The sequence below is a fragment of the Schistocerca serialis genome, chromosome 3 (assembly GCF_023864345.2).
Source record: "Schistocerca serialis cubense isolate TAMUIC-IGC-003099 chromosome 3, iqSchSeri2.2, whole genome shotgun sequence".
NCBI lineage: Eukaryota > Metazoa > Arthropoda > Insecta > Orthoptera > Acrididae > Schistocerca > Schistocerca serialis.
In genome coordinates this window covers 799,493,305-799,520,529 of record NC_064640.1, presented here as the reverse complement: position 1 = coordinate 799,520,529, position 27,225 = coordinate 799,493,305, and the positions used below count along the sequence as shown (strand labels likewise).

The window sequence follows — 27,225 nt, the reverse complement described above, 5'->3', positions numbered from 1 at the left end:
GTATTGTTGTATTGTATGGAACTGGGGACCTAGAAACGACGGAGAGGATTCGTCCTTGTCATAGCCCTCAATGGGTCACAACCCCACAGCAGGCTACAGCAGTCCACTCACCCCATCGCCGCCCCACATCGAACCCAGGGTTATGGTGTAGTTTGGCCCCCAGTGGACCCCCCCCCACGGGAATGTCTTACACCAGACGAGCGTAACCCCAATGCTTGCGTGGTAGAGTAATTATGGTGTACATGTATGTGGAGAAAGTGTTTGTGCAGCAGTTGCTGACATAGTGTAAATGAGGTGGAATAAAGGGAAGCAGCCTGCATTCGCCGAGGCAGATGGAAAACCACTTTAAAAACCGTCCACAGACTGGCTGGCACACCAGACCTCGACACTAATCAGCCGGGCAGATTCGTGCCGGGGACCAGCACTCCTCCCCACCCAGAAAGCAGTGCGTTAGACCTCATGGAAACCGGGTGGGTCTTAAGCCTGATATTACTATGCATGTTGTCATTAATATACAACAAGAACAGCAAGGGTCCCAACACACTTCCCTGGGGTACATCTGAAGTTACTGCTATGTCTGATAATGACTCTCCATGCAAGATAAAATGCTGTGACTTCCCTACAAAAAAGTCCTCGACCCATTTACAAATTTCATTTGATACCCAGTATGATCATACTTTTGACAGTAAGTGTAGGTGTAGTACTGAGTCAAATGCATTTTGAGAAATATTGCATCTACCTGGTTGCCTTGATCCAAAGCTTTCAGTATGTCATGTGAGAAAAGTGCTAGTTGGTTTTCACACTATTGATGTTTTTGGAATCCATGCATTGAGGAGGTAATTCTGTTAAAGATACCTCATTACATTTGAGCTTAGACTATGTTCTAAGATTCTATAACAAATTGATGTCAAGGATATTAGATGGTGGTTTTGTGTATCACTTCTACTACCCTTCTTGTAGACATGTGTGATCTGTGCTTTCTTCCAAGAATTGGGCATGGTTTTTTGTTCCAGGAATCTACAATATATTATAATTATGAGAGGGGCATACTCAGCCGCAAATTCAGTATAGAATCTGACTGAGATTCCATCGGGCCCTGGAGCTTTACCCAGTTTTATCGATTTCGGCTGTTTTTAAACACCACTGACACTAATACTTATTTCATGCATCTTTTCAGTGGTACGAGGATGTAATTGAGACAATTCTTCTGTGTTTTCCTTTGTAAAGGACATTTGAAAATTGAGTTAATCTTTTCTGCTTTTGCTTTGCTATCCTCAGTTTTAGTTCCTATCTTATTTGCTAGGGACAAAATAGTTCGAAATTTATTCACTGACTGTAAATTCCTTGTCATCAGCTGTATTAGGCAGAGATGTACTACACAGGAAAATTTGTGCCAGGCCTGGACTCGAACCCTGATTTCCTGCTTATCACAAGTGGTCACCTTAACCACTTTGACTATCCATGCACATTCCCTGGACTGAACCATACTTTCATATTCACATTGTCTACATCCTTACCCCACAGTCCAGTATATTTATCACCTAATGCTTACCAACATTATTAATTGGATTACCACGCCATGGAGAATGAGACTATGAGGAATAGAGGCCAGTGTTACCAGGGTGTGCTGAAAAGTAATGCCTCCCAATTTTTTATGTGAAGTCTCTGCATCTTTATTCTTCATGTTTTACATATGTATTTCCCAACATGCCATCCTGACGACAAACGCAATTCTCTCAACAAGAGACCAGTTTGTTTTTCTGTCACTGTAGAATGTTTGACTTTATTGATGAAGCCATAACCTCACCTCCACTTGCTGTGCTTCTTCACTATCAAACTGAAGTCCTCAAATGTGTTCTTTAAGTTTTGGAAACAGATGCAAATCGGATGGGACCAAGTTGGGACTGTATGGAGTGTGCTTTATGATAGTGGAACCAAGGTATCAGATTATTGCAGATGTTGCAGCACTCCTGTATTGTCTGACATTATGACACCGAAGGAGAGGGAGCTCCATATGTGGATAAACTGAATTTGAAACTGTATTATAATGTGCTGTTTCTCATGCACCAATGTAGTTGCCACACACACCACCATGTTACACACTACAATTTGGAGCCCTCTTGTGGCAGAGGGCTGCAAGTATGTAGACATGGAGAATAGAGATGTAAAATGTTAATGACTTTAATTTTTTTTAAAGAGCTTTAAGAGTTTTCATATAAATAAGTTGGAGGCATTACTTTTCAGCATGCCCATGTATTACTGTGAACAGTGCTTAATGTTTTTGACAGACTGAAATTTTTTGACTGTGAGACATGCACCATATTCATTCACAGACATACTGTTTCTGAACTCATTTAGAATAACAAAGTAATGCCATATTCCATAGGCTGTTTTTTTTCACAGTGTGAGGTGTCCCATTACAGAACTTTTTAGTTGACAATTGCGGTAATGTTGTCTTTACTACATGATGTAGGATGGCAAATTGGAGGGAGGTGGGGGCATTTCTTAAAGAACTTTCTTAACCATCTGATTACGGTTCAGTCATGGACAATCTTCTCCATACCCTGGAGACATTTCCTTGAAATGCAGTCTTTGTGAAAAACTGTACCACAATGCTGCCACACACTTTCTTGTCTAACTGTAATAACAGCAATACCAACAGAAGGAACACAAGAATTTGCTTACAAAGCATATATGGGCTATTGTCAACAAGCTGAAAAAGAGAGTTTGTCTTGTCCACTTGATGCCTTACATTCCAAACCTTTCCTAATTCTCTCTTTATTCTGGCACTGATAGTATATAAATGAAGTGCATGCACATGATGGCTTACTCATTAAGTAAAATTTTCATAAAAGTATCTTCTAGTGTGATGAAGAAAAACCCTTGAATGTTCTTTTTTCTGGTGTTTGCCCTGCATATGGCAATGTGTGTTATTGATAAACACACACACACACACACACACACACACACACACTGTTTGTTTGTCAATTATTTTTATTATGTGGTCATTTGCCTTTTCTGGAGTAACAAATGTCAGTTAAATTAAATGATTAAAGTGTGTGGTATATAGCTGTGAGTCTTATAAGCTTCATTATATCTTTATACGTATTTGAACTGCTTGTGTGTTGTGTCTCTGAGGCTGAGCTGGGAAACCAGTGTGACACTTGCTTAGACAAATGTACAAAACTGTCTTGAAATCATAATTATTATAGCTGATGTACTAGCCCAACAATTATTAATCTAGCAGACAGATTCTATTCGAGTCTGGCTCCATGTAAAGTGCTGCATATTGAGCTACAGGACTACATGGAAATCTTCAGTATTCATCTGAGGCTTATCAGTTTCTGGCTGTATTTGATGTTGATGAAAGTATTCTGTCAGCATTTGAAATGAGGCTTGACTGCTTGGTTTGTTATGACAGGGTACTATAAATATTGAGTACCCAACATGCGTGATAGTTTGGTATCCTAAAAACAAGGTACACATGCGGATATTAAAATGTACTGTACTTTTCTCTAACGTTTTACATTTATGTAAGTATTCTTAGGTAACGTTATCGTAGTCTGTAATGATAATAGTAGAGTCAACATTCCTCTGTTGTGGTGAAATGTTCGTGATGATCTGACAGTGACTAGTTATCTCTGCATTTTGTAATTACCAGCCATTGGAGAACCCCCTGAATTTGGAACTTCATAAGGCAAACTCTGTCCAGATTCAGTTGGAGGCAGCATTTGACATCAAATACCACTCTGGAATAGATGACAGCTATAATGGATCTTTTAGTGTCTCGAGAGGCATGACAACGCCTCTTCACTACATGGTCAGAGTGGATACTTCATGGGAGAATGGTGACTCAATAGTATCTGGGAAATGGAACCCCATGAGAGGGAAATGAACTAGCTGTGTAAGTCAGTCAGTGGGAAACAGAGGTTCTGAAACCACGTACAGACAAGCATGGGTAGAATGCAGCGCGTGGCGGGCATGGATGACTAACCAGCTAAGCAGTTGGCCCAACACATGGCTCATTTTGCTAGTTGAGGTCAGTGGTGGACGGACTCTGAGGAAGCACTGGTGCACTCGGCATACTGTCATATGCAGGTAAAAACCTCCTCCAGCATTTCATAATCCTATGTATTACACACACCCTCCATGACATGTTTCTGCAGTATTCCACAGTTCTACCCATTCTAGCTCATCTCCATCCTGATGTCCGCTGGTGGGATACTAAATCCCTCCACCTGAAAAAGAAAAAAATGTGTGTGAATTCCTAAGGGACCAGACTGCTGAGGTCATTGGTCCCTAGACCAACACACTACTTAATCTAACTTTAACTTATGCTAAGAACACACACACACACACACACACACACACACACACACACACACACACACACACACACACACACCATGCCCGAGGGAGGATTCAAACCTCCGGCAGGAAGGGCCACGCAGTCTGTGACATGGTGCCTCTAACCACACGGCCATTCCACTTGGCCCCTGAAAAGGCCACATATGGCTGAAAATGACTCGACTTGGGCCATGACCTCCAGCATAGAACACGAGAGGCCCCAACAACTGACCAATTGCCAAAGGAGGACACGCATATGCCAACGGCACTGCTGGAAGGGCATACAGGCTGCAGTAATGAGGGGTCCACCAGTGATGGTGTAGATGATGCCACCTCTATTGCCAAGGGGAAGGGGGGAGGAGGATGGATCAAAATCCATATGCTCCACATCGGCAGTTGCATGTGTGGGTTTCACTGGTGGCTGCTGCTGCAAGTGATGGAAGGGCAGCAGAGCTTGGAGAGGGGGCAGCAAGAGGAAGCATGCTGCTGCAAGTGCGAAGCCTCACCCGGAACATTGGGATGACCCAACTTGCTGCCCAGCAGGCGGCAACAGTGAAGTCCCAAAAGGGTGTGGGCTGATTTGTGTGTCGGGTCAGCTACTTCCTACCATCATCCACCACAAACAGCTGGCGCCTGTGCAAATGTTCTGCTGGACTTCGCCCATTGACCGGTATCATCTGCTTTTCACACAGAAGGCTCAACAATGCATCATCATGGGAAATGGTAGACATGGACTTCTTCATCTAGGCCTTAAATGTACGCATGAAGTGCCCCACCTTTGAGTTAGAAGCCAGGCGAAGCAGAGTGGTAGTTAGATGGTGGATATCATTGTGAATGCAGAAGTCATCAGACTCCGGTGACAAACTGTCGACTGTTGTCAGATACCTGGCTTCTGGGGAAACCCTCAATAGCAAAAATGACCAACAACACATGGACTGTGGTAGTTGGTGATGTGGAGGACAACTTTGATATGTACAGGAAACTGGACAATGCGTCAACCATCAAAAATCGCATGCTGTCCAAAAAGGGGCAAGCAAAATCAGTGTGCACCCTGTTGCAAAGGTGCTCCGGGAACGACCAAGGAGAGAACTGGTGTGGTGGTGCAGCCTGGTTCTGTGCAGAAGTCCTGCAAGGACACACCATATGTTCGATGTCACTATCGATCGCCAACCAGTAGACACGACGTCGCGCCAGCACATTCATACGTGTCATACACCAGAGTGACGCATGCAGCAACTGGAGTATTTGAGGATACAATGCCAGGGGAATAAGCACATGACAACATTGTTCCTCTGTGAGAATCACGATGATCCCCTGGACAACACTGAGTCAGTCATGTACAAGGTGTACAACTTAGCTTCCGCTGTTTGCTGATAGGTGGCGACAATGGTAAGTAGCGGTCAAAGAAACAGATCGCAGATGTCAGGCAGTTAGCTTGGACCTCGGTCAACATAACCTCATTGAAACATTAGTCAATTTCTGTCTGCATCATAAAGTTGTTCGTGATTGATAATGTCAGTTTACGAGCCTAATTCTCGTCCTTTGCGGGAGGTGTTACTGTTTTGTTTCAATATGAAGAAAACAGCGGCGAGTCTCATCGAATGCTATCAAGTACGAATAGTAAAGACGCTATTAGTGAAAGAACATGCCATGAGTGGTTTCAACGCTTCAAGAATGGCGATTTTAATGTCGTAGACCGGCATAGTGGTGTAAGAGAGAATGTTTTCGATGATGCAGAATTGGAGACATTGCTGAGTGCAGACTCACGTCAAACTCAAGAAGAATTGGCACAATTAGTGGGAGTGACACAGCAAGCCATTTCAAAATGTTTCAAGGCTATGGGCATGATTCAGATAGAAGGAACATGGGTCCCATGTGAGCTGACACCAATGGATGTTGAACGGTGTTTGTGTGCTTGTGACCGGTTGCTTCAGAGGCAAAAACGGAAGGGATTTCTGCATTGCATTGTGACTGGGGACAAAAAATGGATTCATTACGATAACCCTAAACGCTATAAATCATGGGGATATCCTGGCCGAGCTTCCACGTCGACGGTCATACTGAATATTCATGGCTCCAAGATCATGCTCTGCATTGGTGGGGCCAGCTGGGCGTTGTCTACTATGAGGTGTTAAAACCAAGCGAAACAATCACAGGTGCTCATTATCAAATGCAATTAATGCCTTTGAGCAGAGCATTAAAAGACAAACGGCCGCAATACAATGAGAGGCACGATAAAGTGATTTTGCAGCACGACAATGCTCGACTGCACTCTGCAAAAGAGGTCAAAATGTACTTGGAAACGTTAAAATGGGAAGTCCTATCCCACTCGCCGTGTTCTCCAGTCATAGCTCCCTCTGACTATCACCTGTTAAGATCAATGGCGCATGGCCTGGCTGACCAACACTTCCGATCTCATGAAGAAGTCACAAATTGGACCAATTCATGGATCACTTCAAAAGATGAACAATTTTTTCGGCGTGGGATTCATACACTGCCCGAAAGATGTGAGAAAGTAGTGGCCTGTGATGAAAAATACTTTGAATGATACATGTGTGACTAATTTGTTTCATTAAAGCCTCAGATGTTGGGGAAAAACAGTGGAAGCAAAGTTGTACACTTTTTAGAAGGAAAAATGTGCACCTAGCTAGATCCGCACCTGAAGAGAAATGCTCCCGCCAACTCAACTGGACTGCCAAAATGATTCACTTTAAAACTGAGTTGGCGGCCTTGGCGGTCACAACTTCGCGTGACACCAGTGGAAAGTCCGACAAGGTTTGCTGCAATTCATCATCTAATATGGACACAAGAACCTCCTGCTGATCGAACGCCAAATCAGGCCTCACCAGTAGCTGCAATAGTGCATCAGCATTGTCATGTTGGATGGTGAAGTGGTAACAAATGTCATAACAATAGCTAGTGAGAAAGAGGTCCCACCACTACAGTAGGTGGACAGTACTATCTGATGGCTTGGAACAACCAACAGCATGTGGTTGCTGATGAGGAGGAATTGCACCCGATGCAAAGAGTCGTGGAGCTTTGTAACCCTCAAAATAATAGTTGTTGCCTCCTTTACTACCTGTGAGTAATTACGCCACACAGTGGGAAGCTTCTTTGATACATAAGCAGTGGGCTACTGGGAGTAGTTCGGGTTTCGATGGGACAGAATGGCACCAGTGCCATACTCTGATGTGTCACAGCCCAGGGTTAAAGGTTTACCCAGCATAAAGGAAACTAGACAAGGAGCAGAGTACGAACGCTGCTTGAGAGACTCAAAACCCCATTGACAATCTGCAGACCAAACTTAACGCCCTTGTGGCAAAGCTGGTTATGAGGCTGGCAGATGGGCACAGACTGGGGAATGAACTGAGTGTAATATGAAATCTTACCCAAGAAAGAATGGAGCCGTTATATTGACAATGGCCTTGATGTGGTCATCTGTGGGAACAAGAATATCTTTACTAAACACATGACCCAAAAAATGCAACTCGAGGGAGAAAAAACTACACTGCTCCTGCTTGCAATGAAGGCCATTCTCCAGGAGGCGTTGGAAATCTGACTGAAGGTTTTGTAACTCCAAGAGGCATTGGAAATCTGACTGAAGGTTTTGTAAACATACCTCCCGATTAGGGCCCATGACCCATATGTTATCCAGGTAATTGACACAACAAAGAATGTCCTGAATCATCTGCTCCAAATAGCGTTGGTAAATTCCCAGTGCAGATGAGATTCCAAAAGGCAAGCAGTTAAACTTCTGAACTTCTAAAGCCCAAAGGTGGTACTGAGGACCAGGAAAGTCCAAGAAAATGAGTCCAATGGCAGCTGCAGGTGAGCATTGTGCAAGTCAATGGAGGAAAAATACCCTCCACCCAACCCCCTGCTGACAAGTTTGCTAACAGCTCTGTGTGGCTCAGAATGGGATCAAAATCTGCAACATGCTGCACATTGATCATCAGTTTCAAATCGCCACAAAGGGAAACAGTGATATCGGGCTTCTGAACCACCGTGAAAGCGGTGGCCACATTGACTCAATGAAACAGGAGAAACAGTGCCATGATCCAGCTGAGATTGCAATTCAGTCTTTACCTAGTGACCCATATTGAAGGGAATGGGATGGGGGTGACACAATTTGGGTAGCGCTGATAGCTTGAGCGAAATGTGCCTCAAAATTTTCTGCTCAGCCCAAGGTATGCTCAAACAGCGTGCTGTAGGACCATAGTAAGCAGTCCAAATCACAAAAAGGAACAGATTGAGACACTAAATGCACTTTGTCAAAAACAGAGAATATGTTGAACCCAAAGATATTTTGACCAATGGTGAATTGACCCCTAACAACATAAGTTGTCATTCCACATTCTTATAACGCATGGAGACGGAGAATTGTCTCCGCAAAGGAGTGCGTCATTTACTATAAGACCAACCTGACATAGTGGCTATTTCAGCTCCGGGCACCCCAAGAGCGTCTACAAATCTAAATTAATTAGGCCAACTGTGACTCCTGCGTCTGCCTGAAATACATCTAGCCGTCCGACCAGTACCCTGTCAGCAAAATACGTCGGGGAGACATATGCAGGGCATCAGTGGCAGCAGCACCAGACTCCAGTGAAAACACCCCGGTACCTGATTACTGACAAACAGGCCCTTCGACTGTCACAAAAGGTTGCCAAAAGACCTATCCACTGGTATACCACACACGTTGCCTCCACATGCAGACAATGAAGGCGAACATGCAACAAATGACAATTGGGGGCAGGACCACTGGCTCGACTAACAAGTGGAGGGAGAATGATGCTGAGGAACCAGAAAAAGCTTCTGGCGGGAATTATAACACTGTGAGGGCCGCGAACCCACTGAGTTTGGCATGGCCGAGTGACAGGCAGTGCCGCCACATCACTGCAGAGGCATCGTCAACGATGGCAACACGCGGCAACTTGGCAGGAGATGAGGCCACCTGAGGCATACCATGGGGAACCAGAGCTGTTTACCATGCGCACCCAATTGAGCCACCTGCCGGTTATCAAAAAGGATGTTCCTTGCTATAGCTGTAAGCTCATGTGATTCTGCAGTTTTGGCAACATCAGCTGAAAAAGGGTCAGACAAAGTCAGTGCCCTGCTCTGAACATCTTTAACCTGTCAATCATGTCCCGAGTTAATGAGTCTGCATAAGAGGTAACACATTTGGGACACTCAAAATTACACTTGTGCAAAATTTTGGACACCTTCGTATAAACAAGTGCTGCTGAACAACAACAAGGCATTCTTATCAACTGGATCAACAATACACCATACTCGGTCATGCAGCAAGAACTGGTGCAGGTAATTCTCCCACATTTCTGTCTACTCATCGAAACTGGCAAGCAGCATCGAGAGTGGTGGGAGCAGTGCAGGAAACGACTCACTGAGTAGTTGGCCCTCCACTGGCAATACCACCACACAAAGCAAATCCACATTCTGGGTTATCAGTGCCCGCATCTGCTCCTGTTGTTGCTGCTGTTTCAGGAGCTGATGCTGCTCTATCTGCAGGCACAACTGTTCCTGCCAGTATTGCAGAAATGCTGGGTCCACGGTGGCCCAAGTGAACACAAGGAAAATGGGAATGAAAATATAGGGGTGTCACATTTTAATAACATCCTTTGGTGCCTCTGTAGTTCGTGCACGCGCATAATGAAGCTGCTTCACTACATGGTCGGCATTGGTACTTCACAGGCCAATGGTGGCTTGATAATAACTGGGTGACAGAGTCCCATGAGTGGGTAACGAATTCACTATGTGAGTCTATCTGATGGAAGTAGAGAGTCCCAACCCACATAGAGACAAGCACAGGAAGACCTAAGTGTGTGGCCGTTGTGGACGGCCAGTGGGCTAAGCACTTGGCACAATACACAGTGCGATACACTAGTTGAGGTCCACAGTGCTCGATTTCTGAGTAAGCACTGGTGTGCCCGTCTACTGCCGGCCGCAGGTAAAAAACTGCACGAGTGTATCAGCTCACCCTGTGTGTTGCTTGTGCCCTCAATGACATGTTTCTGCACTGTCCCATTGCAATACCCATACTAGCTCGTGTGCCTCCTTAGAGTGTGTGGTGCACATGAACCCAATGTTTGAATCTTCCCCATTGCATGCAGATCTCACATGGTGCTGCAATGATCACAGTTCACCACCTTTGCCAGTTCTCAAGTACACTGATGTGGGTCATAGTGGATTAATGAATTTAAGCAATCTTCATTAAACCCTGAAGGTCTTCCTGAACATGGAGAGTCACTAATGTCAAAATGATCCTCCTTAAAACAATTAATATTGTTTTGTATTGATACAATAGACTTGCTTCTTACTTTTCTTCTTGGATTTTACTTCAGATTATTTCTGTTCTCAGTTGCCATTGCAGTTATTCCATTTCTGCTGTAAAATTATAGTTGCCAAATTTTCATAAAATATGGGATAAAAGTCTATGGCTACATGAGTACTCAGTGATTCCCACTTAAGTATGTGGCAGAGGGTTCTTCAAACCACCTTCAGACTATGTGTCTGCCATTCGACACTCTAACAGCATATGGGAAAAATGAACACACAGATATTTCTGGCAAGTTCTGATTTCTCTTATTTTATTACGATCATCATTTCTCCCTGTGTAGGTTGGTGAGAGTAAAATATTTTCTCATTCACAGGAGAAAGTTTTTGATTCAGATTTCATGAAAAGATCACACGACGACGAAAAATGCCATTGTTTTAACGATAGTCACCCCAATGCGCTTACCATATCCATGACACTTGCTCCCCTATTTTGTGATAGTAAAAAATGAGCTGCTCGTCTTTGGATTTCTTTGATGCTCTCCATGAATCCTATCTGGTAAGAATCCCGTACCATGCAGCAACAGTCTAGCAGTGGATGAACAAGTGCAGTGCAGGCTGTCAACCTTTTGTAACAGATTTTGGTTTTTTGAGAGATGCTTGATGTGTTTTGACTCATGGACGCTAATCTTCATGTAGCTATATCAGTATCTCATAAGTACTCACGTGCAGCTATTGTTGTTGTAAAGAAACAATTATGTCACAGGACAGTATAATCGTCACTGAAATGATTGCTTTTTGTTTTTTTCAGCAATGTTCTACTATTATTTCTTTTTAAAAAAGAAATCAACTAAAACCAGTAAATACCTTATGTTTCTTTTTTTATGCTATTTTACTTGTAATTGTGCTGTACTGTAGCTGAGCTGTTTACATGGAAACATTCAGAACTGTTTATAAACATGGATGAAAAGATGACATAAACGCTGGAAAGAGGGACTGCTGGGCCTGAAATATGTTGTACATCTGCAATAATGTTAAGAGTTGTGACTGGAGATAGACTTCTATTTCATTTTCTACCCAAGTTATATGAACTAGAATGGATGAAATTAAGTAACTAATTTTCTATTCTACATCAAATCTTTAGGAGATAGAACATGTTCTTTTGTGTGTCATTTACATTCCATTGTATGAACTGAAGAAAAATGTATAATATTCCAGAAAGTGTACTCTTCTTTGCAGGTGTGTGCTGGAATGGGTAGTGCCATTTCTAATGTACACAAGGAGATTTATAAAGCTGCTCGGCATGGTCTAACAGACCGAGTGATGGCAGTGAGATGTGCTGCTGCAAAGGTGAGTAAAAGTAATGTTGTAGCTGCTGTGCTGTTTAACAATCACTGGTCCTCAAGCTTACAATGAATTATGGGTTACACTCTTGTACTCGTGTAGAACTAATATAGGAAAAGGAGAAATTATTACATATATTAAGGCAGAACACAAGTTCAGAAACATTGAGACAAGTAGATTTTGTAGTGATTACCACCCAGAAGTGTTTGCTTGCGGATCAATACTAAAAGTACACACATAAAAAAAAGTTTTGTATTACCTCTGTTCCGAGAGTTCCGGAACCTGTACAGAAAATTGGAATAGAGATCAACATAAACACCATTTCTGACCTTTTTATTGCTCGTGAAAACCACACATTGCATGTTGTACCACCTTACAGCGAGACCTTCAGAGGCAGTGGTCCAGATTGCTGTACACACCTGTACCTCTAATACCCAGTAGCATGCCCTCTTGCATTCATGCATGCCTGTATTCGTCGTGGCATACTATCCACAAGTTCATCAAGGCAGTGTTGGTCCAGATTGTCCCACTCCACAACAGCATTAGGCGTAGCTCTCTCAGATCGGTTGGTGAGACACGTCGGCCATAAACAGCCCTTTTCAATCTATCCCAGGCATGTTCGATAGGGTTCATGTCTGGAGTACATGCTGGCCACTCTAGTCAAGCAATGTAGTTATCCTGGAGGAAGTCATTCACAAGATGAGCATGATGGGGGCGCGAATTGTCATCCTTGAAGAGGAATGCATCGCCAGCATGCTGCCGATACGGTTGCACTATCGGTCGGAGGATGGCATTCACGTGTCGTACAGCCGTTATGGCACCCTCCATGACCACCTTGCTGCACTCACTGGACAGTGTGTCTAAGGCATTCAGCCTGACCGGGTTGCCTCCAAACACATCTCCGACAATTGTCTGGTTGGAGGCATGTGCGACACTCATCAGTGAAGAGAACGTGATGCCAATTCTGAGCGGTCCATTCGGCATGTTGTTGGACCCATCTGTACTGTGCTGCATGGTGTCATGGTTGCAAAGATGGACCTCGCCATGGACGTTGGGAGTGAAGCTGCGTATCATGCAGCCTATTGTGCACGGTGTGAGTCGTAACGCGACGTCCTGTGGCTGCACAAAAAGCATTATTCAACATAGTGATGTTGCTGTCAGGGTTCCTCCGAGCCATAATTTGTTGGAAGGGATCTCCTCCGTGTCCGAAGAACATCACTTTGGTTCACTCCAAGATGCCGGGACACTTCCCTTGTGGAGAGTCCTTCCTGGTGCAAAGCAACAAAGCGATTGAACCGTGGTATTGACTGTCTAGGCATGGTTGAACTACTGACAACACGAGCTGTGTACCTTCTTCGTGGTGGAATGAGTTCCGGAACTGATTGGCTGTCGGACTCCCTCTGTCCAATAGGCGCTGCTCATGCATGGTTGTTTACATTTTTGGGTGACTTTAGTGACATCTCTAAACAGTCAATTGTACCTGAACACAGAACTCTGCTGGGAAATTTTGAACTGTTAATGATGCATATGGACCCCTTACTATGCTCTCTGTCAGACTGCAGCAAGCTGTTAATTGTCTATGGTGATTTCAAAGTAGATTTTCTAAAGGATTCTGATAGGAAAAGGATCTGGAAACTATTTGGATGCTGTAATCTAATCTTAGTAATTAATGTTTCAACACGGGTGGACAAAGACAGTAGGACCCTAATTGACAATGTTTCCTTTGATGAGGTTCAAAGCAAGAAAATAAATGCATACCCACCAACAAATGCTCTCTGTGATAGTCATACACACTTAAGATAAATAACAAGTGTCTTCGATATTGATACTCCTCAGGAGAAATCAGTTAGAATAATTATTGACTCCAGAACAAATGTTTTTGAGAATAGTTTACAAGAGGTGACATGAGATGAAATTTATAATGAATCACATGCTGACATAAAATTTAATCAATTCCCTGATAAATTCTTATTGTTATTTGAAGATAGCTTTTTTGCATAATGTAATTGGAAAGGGCAATAAAACATTCGTGTAAAAAGCCATGAATTACTAGAGAGACTAAAGTATCTTCTGAAAGGGAGAGGGAAATGTAGCTGTTGACAAGAACAAGAAGAGATCATGAAGTAGTTGCACAGGACAAAATCAACTCAGAATTACTAGAAAAAATTATTAAAAAGTCAAGGAATATACACATTATCTCAGAAGTTAGTAATTCCAACTACAGACTGAGAAATGTGGTGAAACAGGAGATAAGACAAACAGTTGAAGGATAATATATGTCAGTATTGAATTAAATGGAAGGGTTGTGAATGCTGAGTCACAGCAAGCAAATATGTTTCATAAATTTTTTAAAAATATAGTTGAAAATAGAGGGACAGACAGTTCAAGAGAAAAAAAGCAACTCTCATGAAATCACTAACTTCTTCTGCAGAAATTAAGAAAATTATATATTCTCTCAAAAATAGAAGCTCATCTACATTTTATGGTGTTTCCAACAGAGTACTAAAGATTTGCTCCTATATAATAAGCCCAGTATTATCTGAAATATGTAATGCATCACTAACTCAAGGCATTTTCCCCAAGAGATTGAAATATCCCATTGTTAAATCCCTTTATATGAGAGGTGATAGGAAAGATGTCAATACCTACCATCATGTTTCACTACTAACACTGTGCTCCAGAATATTTGAGAATGTTATGTATTCTAAAATAGTACCCCACCTGCTTAACAGTAATATCTTTAGTAAATCATAGTTTGCTTTTCAGAAGAGGTGTTGTAGTGAGAATGGTGTTTACACATTCACTCACCAAATTTTACAAGCATTAAATAACAAAATAGCACTGATTGGTATTTCCTGTGACCTGTCTAAGGCAATTGACTATTTGACTCACAATATTCTCCAAGAGAAATTGAAGTTTTAAGGAACTGATGGTATAGCCAACCAATGGATAATGTCATATCTAATCAAAAGAATGCAGAAAGTAGTACTCAATAATTCAGCCAATGTAATCAGGGAATATTCTTTTAACTGGGGAGAAATTATGTATGGGGTTCCCCAAGGCTCAATCTTAGGTCTGCCGTAGTTCCTCATATGTGTAAGTGATCTTCTGTCTGATATAAAACAAGCAGAAGTAGCTCTTTTTGAAGATGACACTAGTACTGTAGTAAGTCCAAGCATAAATATAGCAATAATAGAAATAGTGAAAAGTGTTCTTGAAAGTGTCACTGACTGGTTTTCTGTGAATGGTCTTACACCCAATTTTAAAAAAGGCACAACATATTCAATTGTACACGTCTAGAGGTACTATAGCAATGATCTATAGGTAATACACCAATGATTGGTGTAACACATGGTTATGACATAACAAATAAGGTAGAAACTTCAAAAATTTTAGGTGTTCATACTGAGAAGAATTGAAACTGGAAAAGGCACATTTTGGGACTTGTAAGACAATTTATTTAGCTACATTTGTACTTAGAATCATTGCAAATCCTGGGGGGATAGAAATCAGTAAGCTGATATATTTTGCAAATTTTAATTCAATAACATCGTATGGAATAATGTTCTGGGGTAACTAATCTCTGAGAAAACAATCTTCATTGCTCAAAAATGTGCTGTAAGAATAATATATGGTGATCACCCATGATCATCTTGTAGACTTCTGTTTAAGGAGTTTGGCATTTTGACTACTGTTCACAGTATATTTATTCCCCAGTGAATTTTGTTGTAAATAATCCACTACAGTTCAAAAGGAACAGTGATGTACGTAATTCCAATACGAGAGGAAAATACGACATTCATTATTCCACATTAAGATTGTATTTAGCACATAAAGAAGTGCATGATTCTGCAAGTAAAATTTTCATTCACTTACCCAGTGATATAAAATGTCTTGATATACAGTAAAGTAAAATTTGAAAAGAAGCTGAATAAGTTCCTCCTTGTAAACTCTTCCTATTCTGTAGAAGAATTTCTGTTATTTTAATGTGTAAAAATTACTAACTCACATATGTATAGCTTAAAAAAAATCACTGTAAATGTTCAGCATGTAGCCATATATACAAATTACTTTGTGATGTGAAGTATGACAGCTTTTTCTACATTAGTGCAATTTATCATGCAAATGATCTGTGTAACATGGAACTAAATAGTATTGATTTCTTCTTATTACTGCTTACAAATTCTGTTATTTTTAGTGAGATGTTTCATCATACATTTTATTTATTATTAATGTTCTTTTCAGTGTCTTCAAGAACTGCTAACTCATGCTCAGTTCCTGTGCACGTCAGAACTAGAGAGCCTGGCTAGCCTGTGTTTTCGTGCCTTTGATGGTTCTAATTATGAAGTAAGATGTGCTGTATCAAAACTCCTTGGTTCATTGATTGCTGCAACTCAGCTAATGCAGAAAGGCAACAGTTCCAGTGAGTAAAAGTAAATGTGTTTCTAAAATTTTGTTTGCACTGGGATGAATCAAAAAGACTTTGCCCTTACGTATTTTTGCTGACAATGGCACACACAAAGAAATCATAATATGATCAAGTTTTTAAGTTGCTTTAAGTACCTAACCACATTTTTCTTCTGTGATTCAGTCATTTGTCTCATTTTACCACTTGTTTGGTGGTTCTAATTTGGCACTGAATTCAAGCCAGAGCTGTGCAGTGCATTTCACAACATTGCCAAAGAAGTATCTTCTTCATGCCATAAACGTTTTCATTGAATCAAGCACATTGCTCATGGTGATAACTGGGTTAAAGTCTGGGGGACCGATGGTCTTTGTAGTCTGCTCCCCTCAACCCCCACAAACCAACCAACCTTGAAGTCTGGACTATATAGTGCATTAGAGACTCTGCCGTTTGAATTGCTGTCAGCTGGCGGTCCTGTTTGTCCGTTTTAATAGAGAATCACATTGCTCTGAGAGGAGCCCTGAGTGCTTTTACCTGATGGCAGCTAGCAGACGTGTGTGTGCCACAGTAGTTGCCTTCATTGATGGTGACAAGTGACAAGACTGGAAACTGAGTAAAAGTGATTTTCACTTATAACAGAAGGTTGTTAACACCAGCTTCCTGGTGGGTGATGTTTGGTGTAATTTCTTAGTGACAAGTGAGTGTTAATATCTCCATCTAGATTCACTGATAAAGTGCTACATCCACATTTTATTTGAAATGAAATATTCATCCATTAACCTTTCAATCTCGTTGTTGCAGCAGCATTACAATTTTCCTGATTGTGTGTGGTTGTGCTCCAGATATATATCTCTCTCTCTCTCTCTCTCTCTCTCTCTCTCTCTCTCTCTCTCTCTCTCTCTCTCTCTGTGTGTGTGTGTGTGTGTGTGTGTGTGTGTGTAACCCCAAGGAAACTTAGTGGCAAAAGGCAGTTTTCTGAAAGGCATATGAAAATGACTGAAGGAAGACGGAAGTCCAGGAACAAACAAAGAAATGCATGTTCATGTGACACAAGTGGAGTTTACTTTCCATTAATTCATACTCACTACCATACAAAATGCCAAGGTACAAGCAAAGCTGATCCTCTTTCACCAGTGAGTGGCTGCCTCAATTGCTTATTGTCATCAATGACTTCTTAGCCTCTAGTGAACTTATGACTGCGCACTTCAGAAAGTGACACACTTGTCTATTTCTCTTTCCCCATTGATTTTGATTGGTGTTCATCCCTCGAAAGAAGATGCTCATTTTATGATGTAACTGTGCTGGTCTCACCAACCATCTACATATACTAACAATAGTGCCATGCTATCATGGAAATGAGGAGTCTTATTAATGAGTCTGCCCATTCATAACCTATTCCATTGAGTATATTATGTGGTCAATCATATAAAAATTTGGGTGCAAGCATGTTGCGGGTAAGTCTTCTTGATACTTCATTTTACTCTGTTGTTTTTGGAAATAGGTGTGCATTATACATTTTCAACAAGACTCTGATTCAAAATTTTATTATGTTAATCTATTCCTTACTTCAGGCCAGCAGAATAAGGGAATTAAACCACTGTCACTAGAAGAAGCGCTGGGAGTTCTTATGACGGGCTTTCTTCGTGGTGGCAGTGGTTTTCTGAAAGGCACTGGTGAAATGATTAAAGGAAGTTCAGGAGTGAACAGAGAAGTGCGTGTTGGTGTGACACATGTAAGTATACTCCTAAACTGTTTACTGAATATTAATTTCAATTGTAGGACTGTTTTTGTCATTGTAATTTCGAAAATACTGTCATTCATCTTCAGAAAATCAGAAGTAAAAACTGATTCTAATGGATTTAAGGAGTGTTGTCTTTGAAATGTGTTTCATGAACTGCCAAAATATACCATTTGCTAAAAATGTTATTTATTTTGAAGAGAATAAAAAAGAAAAAGTGAGGAATATTATGGTAGTACATCACTTTGTTGACAAGTTCCTTCCAGATGGAACACAAGCTTGGTGTGAGGAAGGATGGGAAAAGAAATCAACTGTTTCCATCTCAAGAGACTGAACCAGGCCTTTGCCTTAATCACTTGAGAGAACCATAAAAATATAAATCGCGGTGATCAGACACAGATTTGAACTGTCATTGTCCAGAAAGGGATTCCAGTGCCTCAACCACTGCTCCACTTTGTTTAGCAAAAAATGTCCATTAATGACAAATATTTTAAAAGATATCTTGCAGATTAAATTTATTTTGTGTTATACTTTTTTCCAGTGCAAAGGTACTGTTTGTATAAAGCGTTTATTTTGCATTTTGTTTACGACCTTCCACTAAGGAAGGGATTCTATTTGTGTTTATCTGCTCTGCATAGTAACTAACAGTTCTTGATAAAACTTTACGTAGTTTTCGTGTTAGATTTCTTAGTGTTTTCTTGATCGTTTAGAACAGAAAGCGCCCTAAAACCGTCTTTTGTTTGTTTCGCGGCCGTTAGCCACTAGTCACTTGAATCAGCAGTTGTCTTGTGACAGCCAGAGCGAGAGCACCAGCAGCAGCAAGTACTGTTTGTATAAAGCGTTTTTGTACTTATTTGCTGCGCTTAGCTTTTAAATAGTTTTTCTGGGAAAACCTAGCGTAGTTTTCGCGTCTCGTATTTCAGTGAGTGTTTCTTGATTATCAGAGTAGCTCATCAGAAGATTATCTTGGGAATTTGTCACCGTATAGAGTAGGGTAAACATAGTCATGTGTAGGGACTGTGGTTGTTGTGAGCGGACGCAAGGAGAATTGGCCACTCTTCGGGGGCAGGTGGAGGCTTTGTCTGTTAGGCTCATCGAGCTCGAGGCGCAGGCGTCGGCTCGTAGTGGCGTTGGGGCAACTGTGGTGAGACCTATGCCTACTTCGGTGGCCTTGGAATCACATGGAACCCCTGATGTCGCTGCGTCTTCCGGCAGTGAGCATCTTACCGGTCAGCCATCACTCCAGGGTGAATGGCGGACAGTGGTGGGCTCGCGCGTGCCTGGCCGAAAGGCGAAGGTGGGATCTGGCCGCGTGGCAGCTGCCTTACCCCTTTCCAACAGGTACGGGGTGCTTCCTAGTGGTGATGACATCGTTTCCGAGCCACCACAGGATGCCTCGCCTGTTGGGCCAGTGGCCGATTCTCCGGCAAGGTCCCGACAGTCACAGAGGGCGGGCCTATTAGTTATAGGGAGCTCCAACGTTAGGCGGGTTATGGAGCCCCTCAGGAAAATAGCGGGTAGGTCGGGGAAGAATGCCAGTGTGCACTCGGTGTGCTTGCCGGGGGGTCTCGTCCGTAATGTGGAGGAGGCCCTTCCGGCAGCTATTGAACGCACTGGGTGTGACCGGCTGCAGATAGTAGCACATGTCGGAACGAATGACGCCTGCCGCTTGGGTTCTGAGGCCATCCTTGGTTCCTTCCGGCGGCTGGCTGATTTGGTGAAGACAACCAGCATCGCACGCGGAGTGCAAGCTGAGCTTAATATCTGCAGCATAGTGCCCAGAGTCGATCACGGTCCTCTGGTTTGGAGCCGTGTGGAGGGTCTAAACCAGAGGCTCAGACGACTCTGCGACTATAATGGTTGCAAATTCATCGACCTCCGTTATTGGGTGGAGAACTGTAGGGCCCCCCTAGACAGGTCAGGCGTGCACTACACACCGGAAGCAGCTACTAGGGTAGCAGAGTACGTGTGGCGTGCACACGGGGGTTTTTTAGGTTAGAGGGACCCCCCCCTTGGGCGAAACGATAAAATACCTGACGGCTTACCAGAGAGGACATTATCATCGTTGATAAAGAACGTCCGTCCTCAGACACCAAAAACAGGAAAAGTTAACGTAATATTGGTAAACTGCAGGAGTATCCAGGGCAAGGTTCCTGAATTAGTATCTCTTATTGAAGGAAATAGTGCGCATATAGTATTAGGAACGGAAAGTTGGTTAAAACCGGAAGTGAACAGTAACGAAATCCTAGACACAGAATGGAATATATACCGCAAGGATAGGATAAACGCCAATGGTGGAGGAGTATTTATAGCAGTAAAGAATTCAATAATATCCAGTGAAGTTATTAGCGAATGCGAATGTGAAATAATCTGGGTTAAGTTAAATATAAAAGGTGGGTCAGATATGATAGTCGGATGCTTCTATAGACCACCTGCATCAGCAACCGTAGTAGTTGAGCGCCTCAGAGAGAACCTGCAGAACGTCGTGAAGAAGTTTCGTGATCATACTATTGTAATAGGGGGAGACTTCAATCTACCAGGTATAGAATGGGATAGTCACACAATCAGAACTGGAGCCAGGGACAGAGACTCTTGTGACATTATCCTGACTGCCTTGTCCGAGAATTACTTCGAGCAGATAGTTAGAGAACCAACTCGTGAAGCTAACGTTTTAGACCTCATAGCAACAAATAGACCGGAACTTTTCGACTCCGTGAATGTAGAAGAGGGTATCAGTGATCATAAGTCAGTGGTTGCATCAATGACTACAAGTGTAATAAGAAATGCCAAGAAAGGAAGGAAAATATATTTGCTTAACAAGAGTGATAGGGCACAAATCGCAGAATATCTGAGTGACCACCATCAAACGTTCATTTCTGAGGAAGAGGATGTGGAACAAAAATGGAAAAAATTCAGAAACATCGTCCAGTACGCCTTAGATAAGTTCGTACCGACTAAGGTCCAAAGCGAGGGGAAAGATCCACCGTGGTATAACAATCATGTACGAAAGGTACTACGGAAACAAAGAAAGCTTCATCATAGGTTTAAGAGTAGTCGAATCATAGCTGATAAGGAAAAGCTGAACGAAGCGAAAAAGAGCGTAAAGAGAGCAATGAGAGAAGCATTCAACGAATTCGAACATAAAACATTGGCAAACAATCTAAACAAGAACCCTAAAAAGTTTTGGTCATATGTAAAATCGGTAAGCGGATCTAAATCCCCTATTCAGTCACTCGTTGACCACGATGGCACCGAAACAGAGGACGACCGAAGAAAGGCAGAAATACTGAATTCAGTGTTCCGAAACTGTTTCACTGCGGAAAATCGTAACACGGTCCCTGACTTCAGCCGTCGCACGGACGCCAAAATGGAAAATATTGAAATAAACGATATCGGAATTGAAAAACAACTGCTATCACTTAGTAGCGGAAAAGCATCCGGACCAGACGAGATACCCTTAAGATTCTACAGTGATTATGCTAAAGAACTTGCCCCCTTTCTATCAGCAATTTATCGTAGATCGCTGGAAGAACGTAAAGTACCTAGCGACTGGAAGAAAGCGCAGGTCGTTCCCATTTTCAAGAAGGGTCATAAATCAGATGCGAATAATTATAGGCCTATTTCGCTTACGTCAATCTGTTGTAGAATAATGGAACATGTTTTGTGTTCTCGTATTATAACGTTCTTAGATAATACAAATCTCCTTCATCATAACCAACATGGATTCCGCAAACAGAGATCATGTGAAACTCAGCTCGCCCTATTTGCCCAAGAAATTCACAGTGCCGTAGACACTGGCGAGCAGATTGATGCCGTATTCCTGGACTTCAGGAAGGCATTTGATACGGTTCCGCACTTACGTTTAGTGAAAAAAATACGAGCTTACGGAATATCGGACCAGGTTTGTGATTGGATTCAGGATTTCCTAGAAGAAAGAACACAACATGTCATTCTTAACGGTTCAAAATCTGCAGATGTAAAGGTAATTTCGGGAGTACCGCAGGGAAGCGTGATAGGACCTTTATTGTTTACAATATACATAAATGACTTAGTTGACAACATCGGTAGCTCCGTGAGGCTATTTGCAGATGACACGGTTGTCTACAAGAAAGTAGCAACATCAGAAGACTCGTACATACTCCAGGAGGACCTGCAGAGGATTAATGCGTGGTGCGACAGCTGGCAGCTTTCCCTAAACGTAGATAAATGTAATATAATGCGCATACATAGGGGCAGAAATCCATTCCAGTACGATTATGCCATAGGTGGTAAATCATTGGAAGCGGTAACGACCGTAAAATACTTAGGAGTTACTATCCGGAGCGATCTGAAGTGGAATGATCACATAAAACAAATAGTGGGAAAAGCAGGCGCCAGGTTGAGATTCATAGGAAGAATTCTAAGAAAATGTGACTCATCGACGAAAGAAGTAGCTTACAAAACGCTTGTTCGTCCGATTCTTGAGTATTGCTCATCAGTATGGGACCCTTACCAGGTTGGATTAATAGAAGAGATAGACATGATCCAGCGAAAAGCAGCGCGATTCGTCATGGGGACATTTAGTCAGCGCGAGAGCGTTACGGAGATGCTGAACAAGCTCCAGTGGTGGACACTTCAAGAAAGGCGTTACGCAATACGGAGAGGTTTATTATCGAAATTACGAGAGAGCACATTCCGGGAAGAGATGGGCAACATATTACTACCGCCCACATATATATCGCGTAATGATCACAACGAAAAGATCCGAGAAATTAGAGCAAATACGGAGACTTACAAGCAGTCGTTCTTCCCACGCACAATTCGTGAATGGAACAGGGAAGGGGGGATCAGATAGTGGTACAATAAGTACCTTCCGCCACACACCGTAAGGTGGCTCGCGGAGTATAGATGTAGATGTAGATGTAGATGTAGAAGCTAAAACTGTTTTTGATCAAACGTTTAGTGATGAATCCTTCAGCCTTAAAGCACACTTAAAGCCTATACTTGGACTCTTCAGTAAGGATGGGTTACATGTTGTATCCTCACAGAATAAATGTTGCTGTACCATGTATCTTCAGATAAGGTATTTAGCATAGGAAGCATGTACACAAATTCTTTTTGTGAAATTCGAAGTGTTGTACAGGTGTATTGTAACTATTCATTCAAAGTAATACAGGAGGTAGAGAACATCAAAACAAATATATTTCAATGAGGAACATATGGTTTCTAGATTTATTCCCAAGCATCACCACCTTTTGACAACAACAGAGACATCCTTCTAAGCTCATTGATTCAGTTGCAATCATTATGGCCTTGTGTCAACACCAATGAACATGGAGCATATAATATGTTCTGAAATGGCTGATATGCATTTGATGTATGGGTCTGTGAATGGAAATGGATGAGCTGCAGTGATAGTCTCGACAGCGTTATCCAAACCAACAGGTTCCATAACACCAAACATTTGGATGCCTGAACCACATGCTTTTTGAAACAGGTACTTTCGGTGCACATACACATGATTCAGGTTGGAATCAAACAGTGCAAACTCCTGAAATGGAGGAAGAGATTCTATGACACTCCATTTGTAAATACATGAATTATTGCACACATCATTGGCGTCAGGCATAGCCTTGTATGGAATGTGTTACATCATCAGTAGCTTCATCCTTTCCATCTTCAGTGCCTGGCATCTCTACACCTGCAATTTTCCCCAATGCACGCAATTCATACAATGGTTTTACAACAGACTGCTCTTTCTGGCCAAGATCCTGTATGACGACAAAGCTTTGTTTACTCATGAAGGCTGTTTCAATCTCCACAATTCACATGTTTGGGCGTATGTGAATCCACGAGGTAGTACTTGAAATTGTGTTCACAAACAGAAATTTGGTGTTAATGTGTGGGGCAGAATTCTCGGTGATGTATTAACTGTACCATATGTTCTTCTATTGTGCCTCTATAGACAGAGATGTCACATCTTCATTTAACATGTGTTGCCAGTACTGCTAGAGGATGTATATCTGAATGTTAAACAAAGGATGTACTTCCAGCATGCTAGGGTGCCAGCCTATTTCAGCATTGCTATGAGGAATCATCTGAGAGCCACCTTCAGGGATCAATGAATTGGCCATGGTGGCCCTGTGGCCTGACCACCCAGTTCATGTTATCTCACATGTCCATAGCTCGCGCTATTCGTCCACGAGACTCAGAGGGCCATAGAAACAGGTTCCCAGGTAGATGCCGTGTTTCTTGACTTCCGCAAGGCATTTGATACAGTTCCCCACAGTCATTTAATGAACAAAGTAAGAGCATGTGGACTATCAGACCAATTGTGTGATTGGATTGAAGAGTTCCTAGATAACAGAACGCAGCATGTCATTCTCAATGGAGAGAAGTCATCCTAAGTAAGAGTGATTTCAGGTGTGCCGCAGGGGAGTGTTGTTCACAATATATATAAATGACCTTGTGTATAACATCGGAAGTTCAGTGAGGCTTTTTTCGGATGATGCTGTAGTATATCGAGAGGTTGTAATGATGGAAGATTGTAATGAAATTCAGGAGGATCTGCAACTAATGACGCATGGTGCATGGAGTGGCAATTGAATCTCAATCTAGACAAGTGTAATGTGCTGCGAATACATAGAAAGAAAGATCCTTTATCATTTAGCTACAATATAGCAGGTCAGCAACTGCTATATTCCATAAATTATCTGGGAGTAGGCATTAGGAGTGATTTAAAATGGAATGATCATATAAAGTTGATTGTCAGTAAAGCAGATGCCAGAATGAGATTCATTGGAAGAATGCTAAAGAAGTGCAAACTGAAAACAAAGAAAGTAGGTAACAGTACACTTGTTCACCCACTGCTTGAATACTGCTCACCGGTGTGGGATCCGTACCAGATAGGGTTGATAGAAGAGATAGAGAAGATCCAACAGAGAGCAGTGCACTTTGTTACAGGATCATTTAGTAATTGCAAAAGCATTACGGAGATGATAGACAAACTCCAATGGAAGACTCGGCAAGAGAGATGCTCAGTAGCTCGGTACGGGCTTTTGTTGAAGTTTCGAGAACATACCTTTACCAAGGAGTCCAGCAGTATATTGCTCCCTCCTATGTATATCTTGCGAAGAGACCATGAGGATAAAATCAGAGACATTAGAGCCCACACAGAGGCATACCGACAATCTTTCTTTCCACGAACAACACGAGACTGGAATAGTATGGAGAATCGATAGAGGTACTCAAGGTACCCTACACCACACACTGTCAGGTGGCTTGCGGAGTATGGATGTAGATGTAGATGTATATGTATATGTGTGGATGAAGCAACTGGTTTATGAAACCATTGTGGACACACAAGTAGATCTCATTGCTAGAATTGCCGTCACTGCTGGTATCGTTGTGGACGTGCCAGGAATCTTCAAACGGACATGACAGTCAGTGGTCCAATGATGTATGGCATGCCATCGAGCAAGTGGTCGGGCATTCTAGGAGTTCCTGTGAATTTCACTGCTGTAATTAACACACTAAACTACTTCCTGCATAAATTGTCCCTAACATCAGAAATTGCTGTCAGGAACCATATGTACCATAACTAACTATATTTGTTTTTATGTTCTATACCTCCTGTATTCATTCAAATCAATAGTTTTGATTCACCCTGTAGAGGCCAGCATAGCAGGCCTCTGTGGTTGGTGGATGAACTGTGTTAGTAGAGGCCTGGAGGCCAGTAGTTTACCACCCTGGATGGGTGGGTTAGCAGAGGAGCTGTGACTGAATGCCTGTTTGTCATCCTACACATTGTCATGAAAACATCATTGTTAAAACATCAGATTATTGTTCATCAGCCACAACACTTGTGATGATGCTTGGAGAGGCCAACATGCTGTGGATGTAAATGGTGGGTAGCCTGCGAAGAGATGCAGCCATCAGTAGGTGGCACGGTGGTGTGCAGCATTGTACAGTTGGTGGAGTGATGACAACAGTGACTCTGCAAAGATGCTGAGACAGTTGGGGACACTGCAGACTAGAGGCTCTCTATCTGCATACTAAGGGGTGTTTTGGACTCAGCGTGGATGAAATGGATCGCAGCAGCAGCTGTGTCTGTCCACATAAATGGAGACAGGCAGCAAGGTGTTTGCCCGTACAAACGAAAGTGGCTGAGTGGGTGCACTGCCCTGAGCTCAAACTGTAGGCCACCAGGTGGCCTACTGATTGGATGATGCCAAATCCACAGCATTGATCTCAGCACTAGCAGAGAGCTGCAGCTAGCAGCGGCAGAGTCTGGAGGTGGAGACAGGTGATCCATATAGTTTCATAGATCATCATAGGCCTCCCTTCAGCTGACAGACTGCAGTGCCTCTGTTTAGGAATGGGTAATACTAATGTGGGCTTGGCTCACCCCTGTTTATGCTAAAGCATCAGTTTTTATCATGTAAGCCACAACAGAGCCACAGGTCAGGTGTGAAAAAATCTGGTCTCCCATGCTGCAGCAGCTCTGCTGTTCTGCTATGCTTCTGGTCCCTCTACTTGGCTGTAGCATATGATAACTGCCTTGACACATGGAGGCAGTATTTGCCATATCAGTATGTAGTCTCTACCGTAACTTCTCCTGGGCCATCCCGAACTGCCCTGCTTCTTCAGTCTCTTGTATTAGCTGTGGGCAGTGTCTCAGTTTTACCCATCAATGCCAAGTAAATTACCTGAAGTGCAATAGCATTTTGTAGAAACAAGGAGGCCACATGTAAAGTGCCAAATATTGAAGTCCATGTTACCTAACCCACCATAAAAATATCTTATTCAAAAAGTCTTTTGCTATCTAGTGCCAGTCCAGTCTTGCACTGTGTAGTTGATAACTGAAGCTTTCAATGTCTCTTCTGCATTTGTAGAAAAACTCAGTGTTGAAAGACTGAAGACTGTTCTCTGTGGAAGAAAGAGCGAGGGGAATAGAACATACGTTTTCTAAGGGAGCGCAGAGGGCACACGAACTTTAGAATATCTTTCATGACCGTGTGCTCCCCAAACTATGTTGTTGTGCCAGTTAACTTTTCCAGAGAAATGCAACATTCTTTGTCACTGAAAGCTTATGTTCATTCTTGTCTTTCCTATCCAGAACAGA

General features: G+C 42.4%; 1 protein-coding gene across 1 annotated transcript in view; it reads left to right on the top strand.

Moving 5' to 3' along the window:
• Window positions 1-27,225, top strand: part of LOC126470640 (HEAT repeat-containing protein 5B) — a 504,894-nt gene that overhangs the window by 335,056 nt on the left and 142,613 nt on the right. Inside the window, exons 6-8 of the mRNA XM_050098620.1 lie at window positions 11,875-11,985; window positions 16,225-16,402; window positions 17,956-18,116. Of these exons, the coding sequence (XP_049954577.1) occupies window positions 11,875-11,985; window positions 16,225-16,402; window positions 17,956-18,116 (450 nt within the window). The remainder of the gene's footprint in view (window positions 1-11,874; window positions 11,986-16,224; window positions 16,403-17,955; window positions 18,117-27,225) is intronic.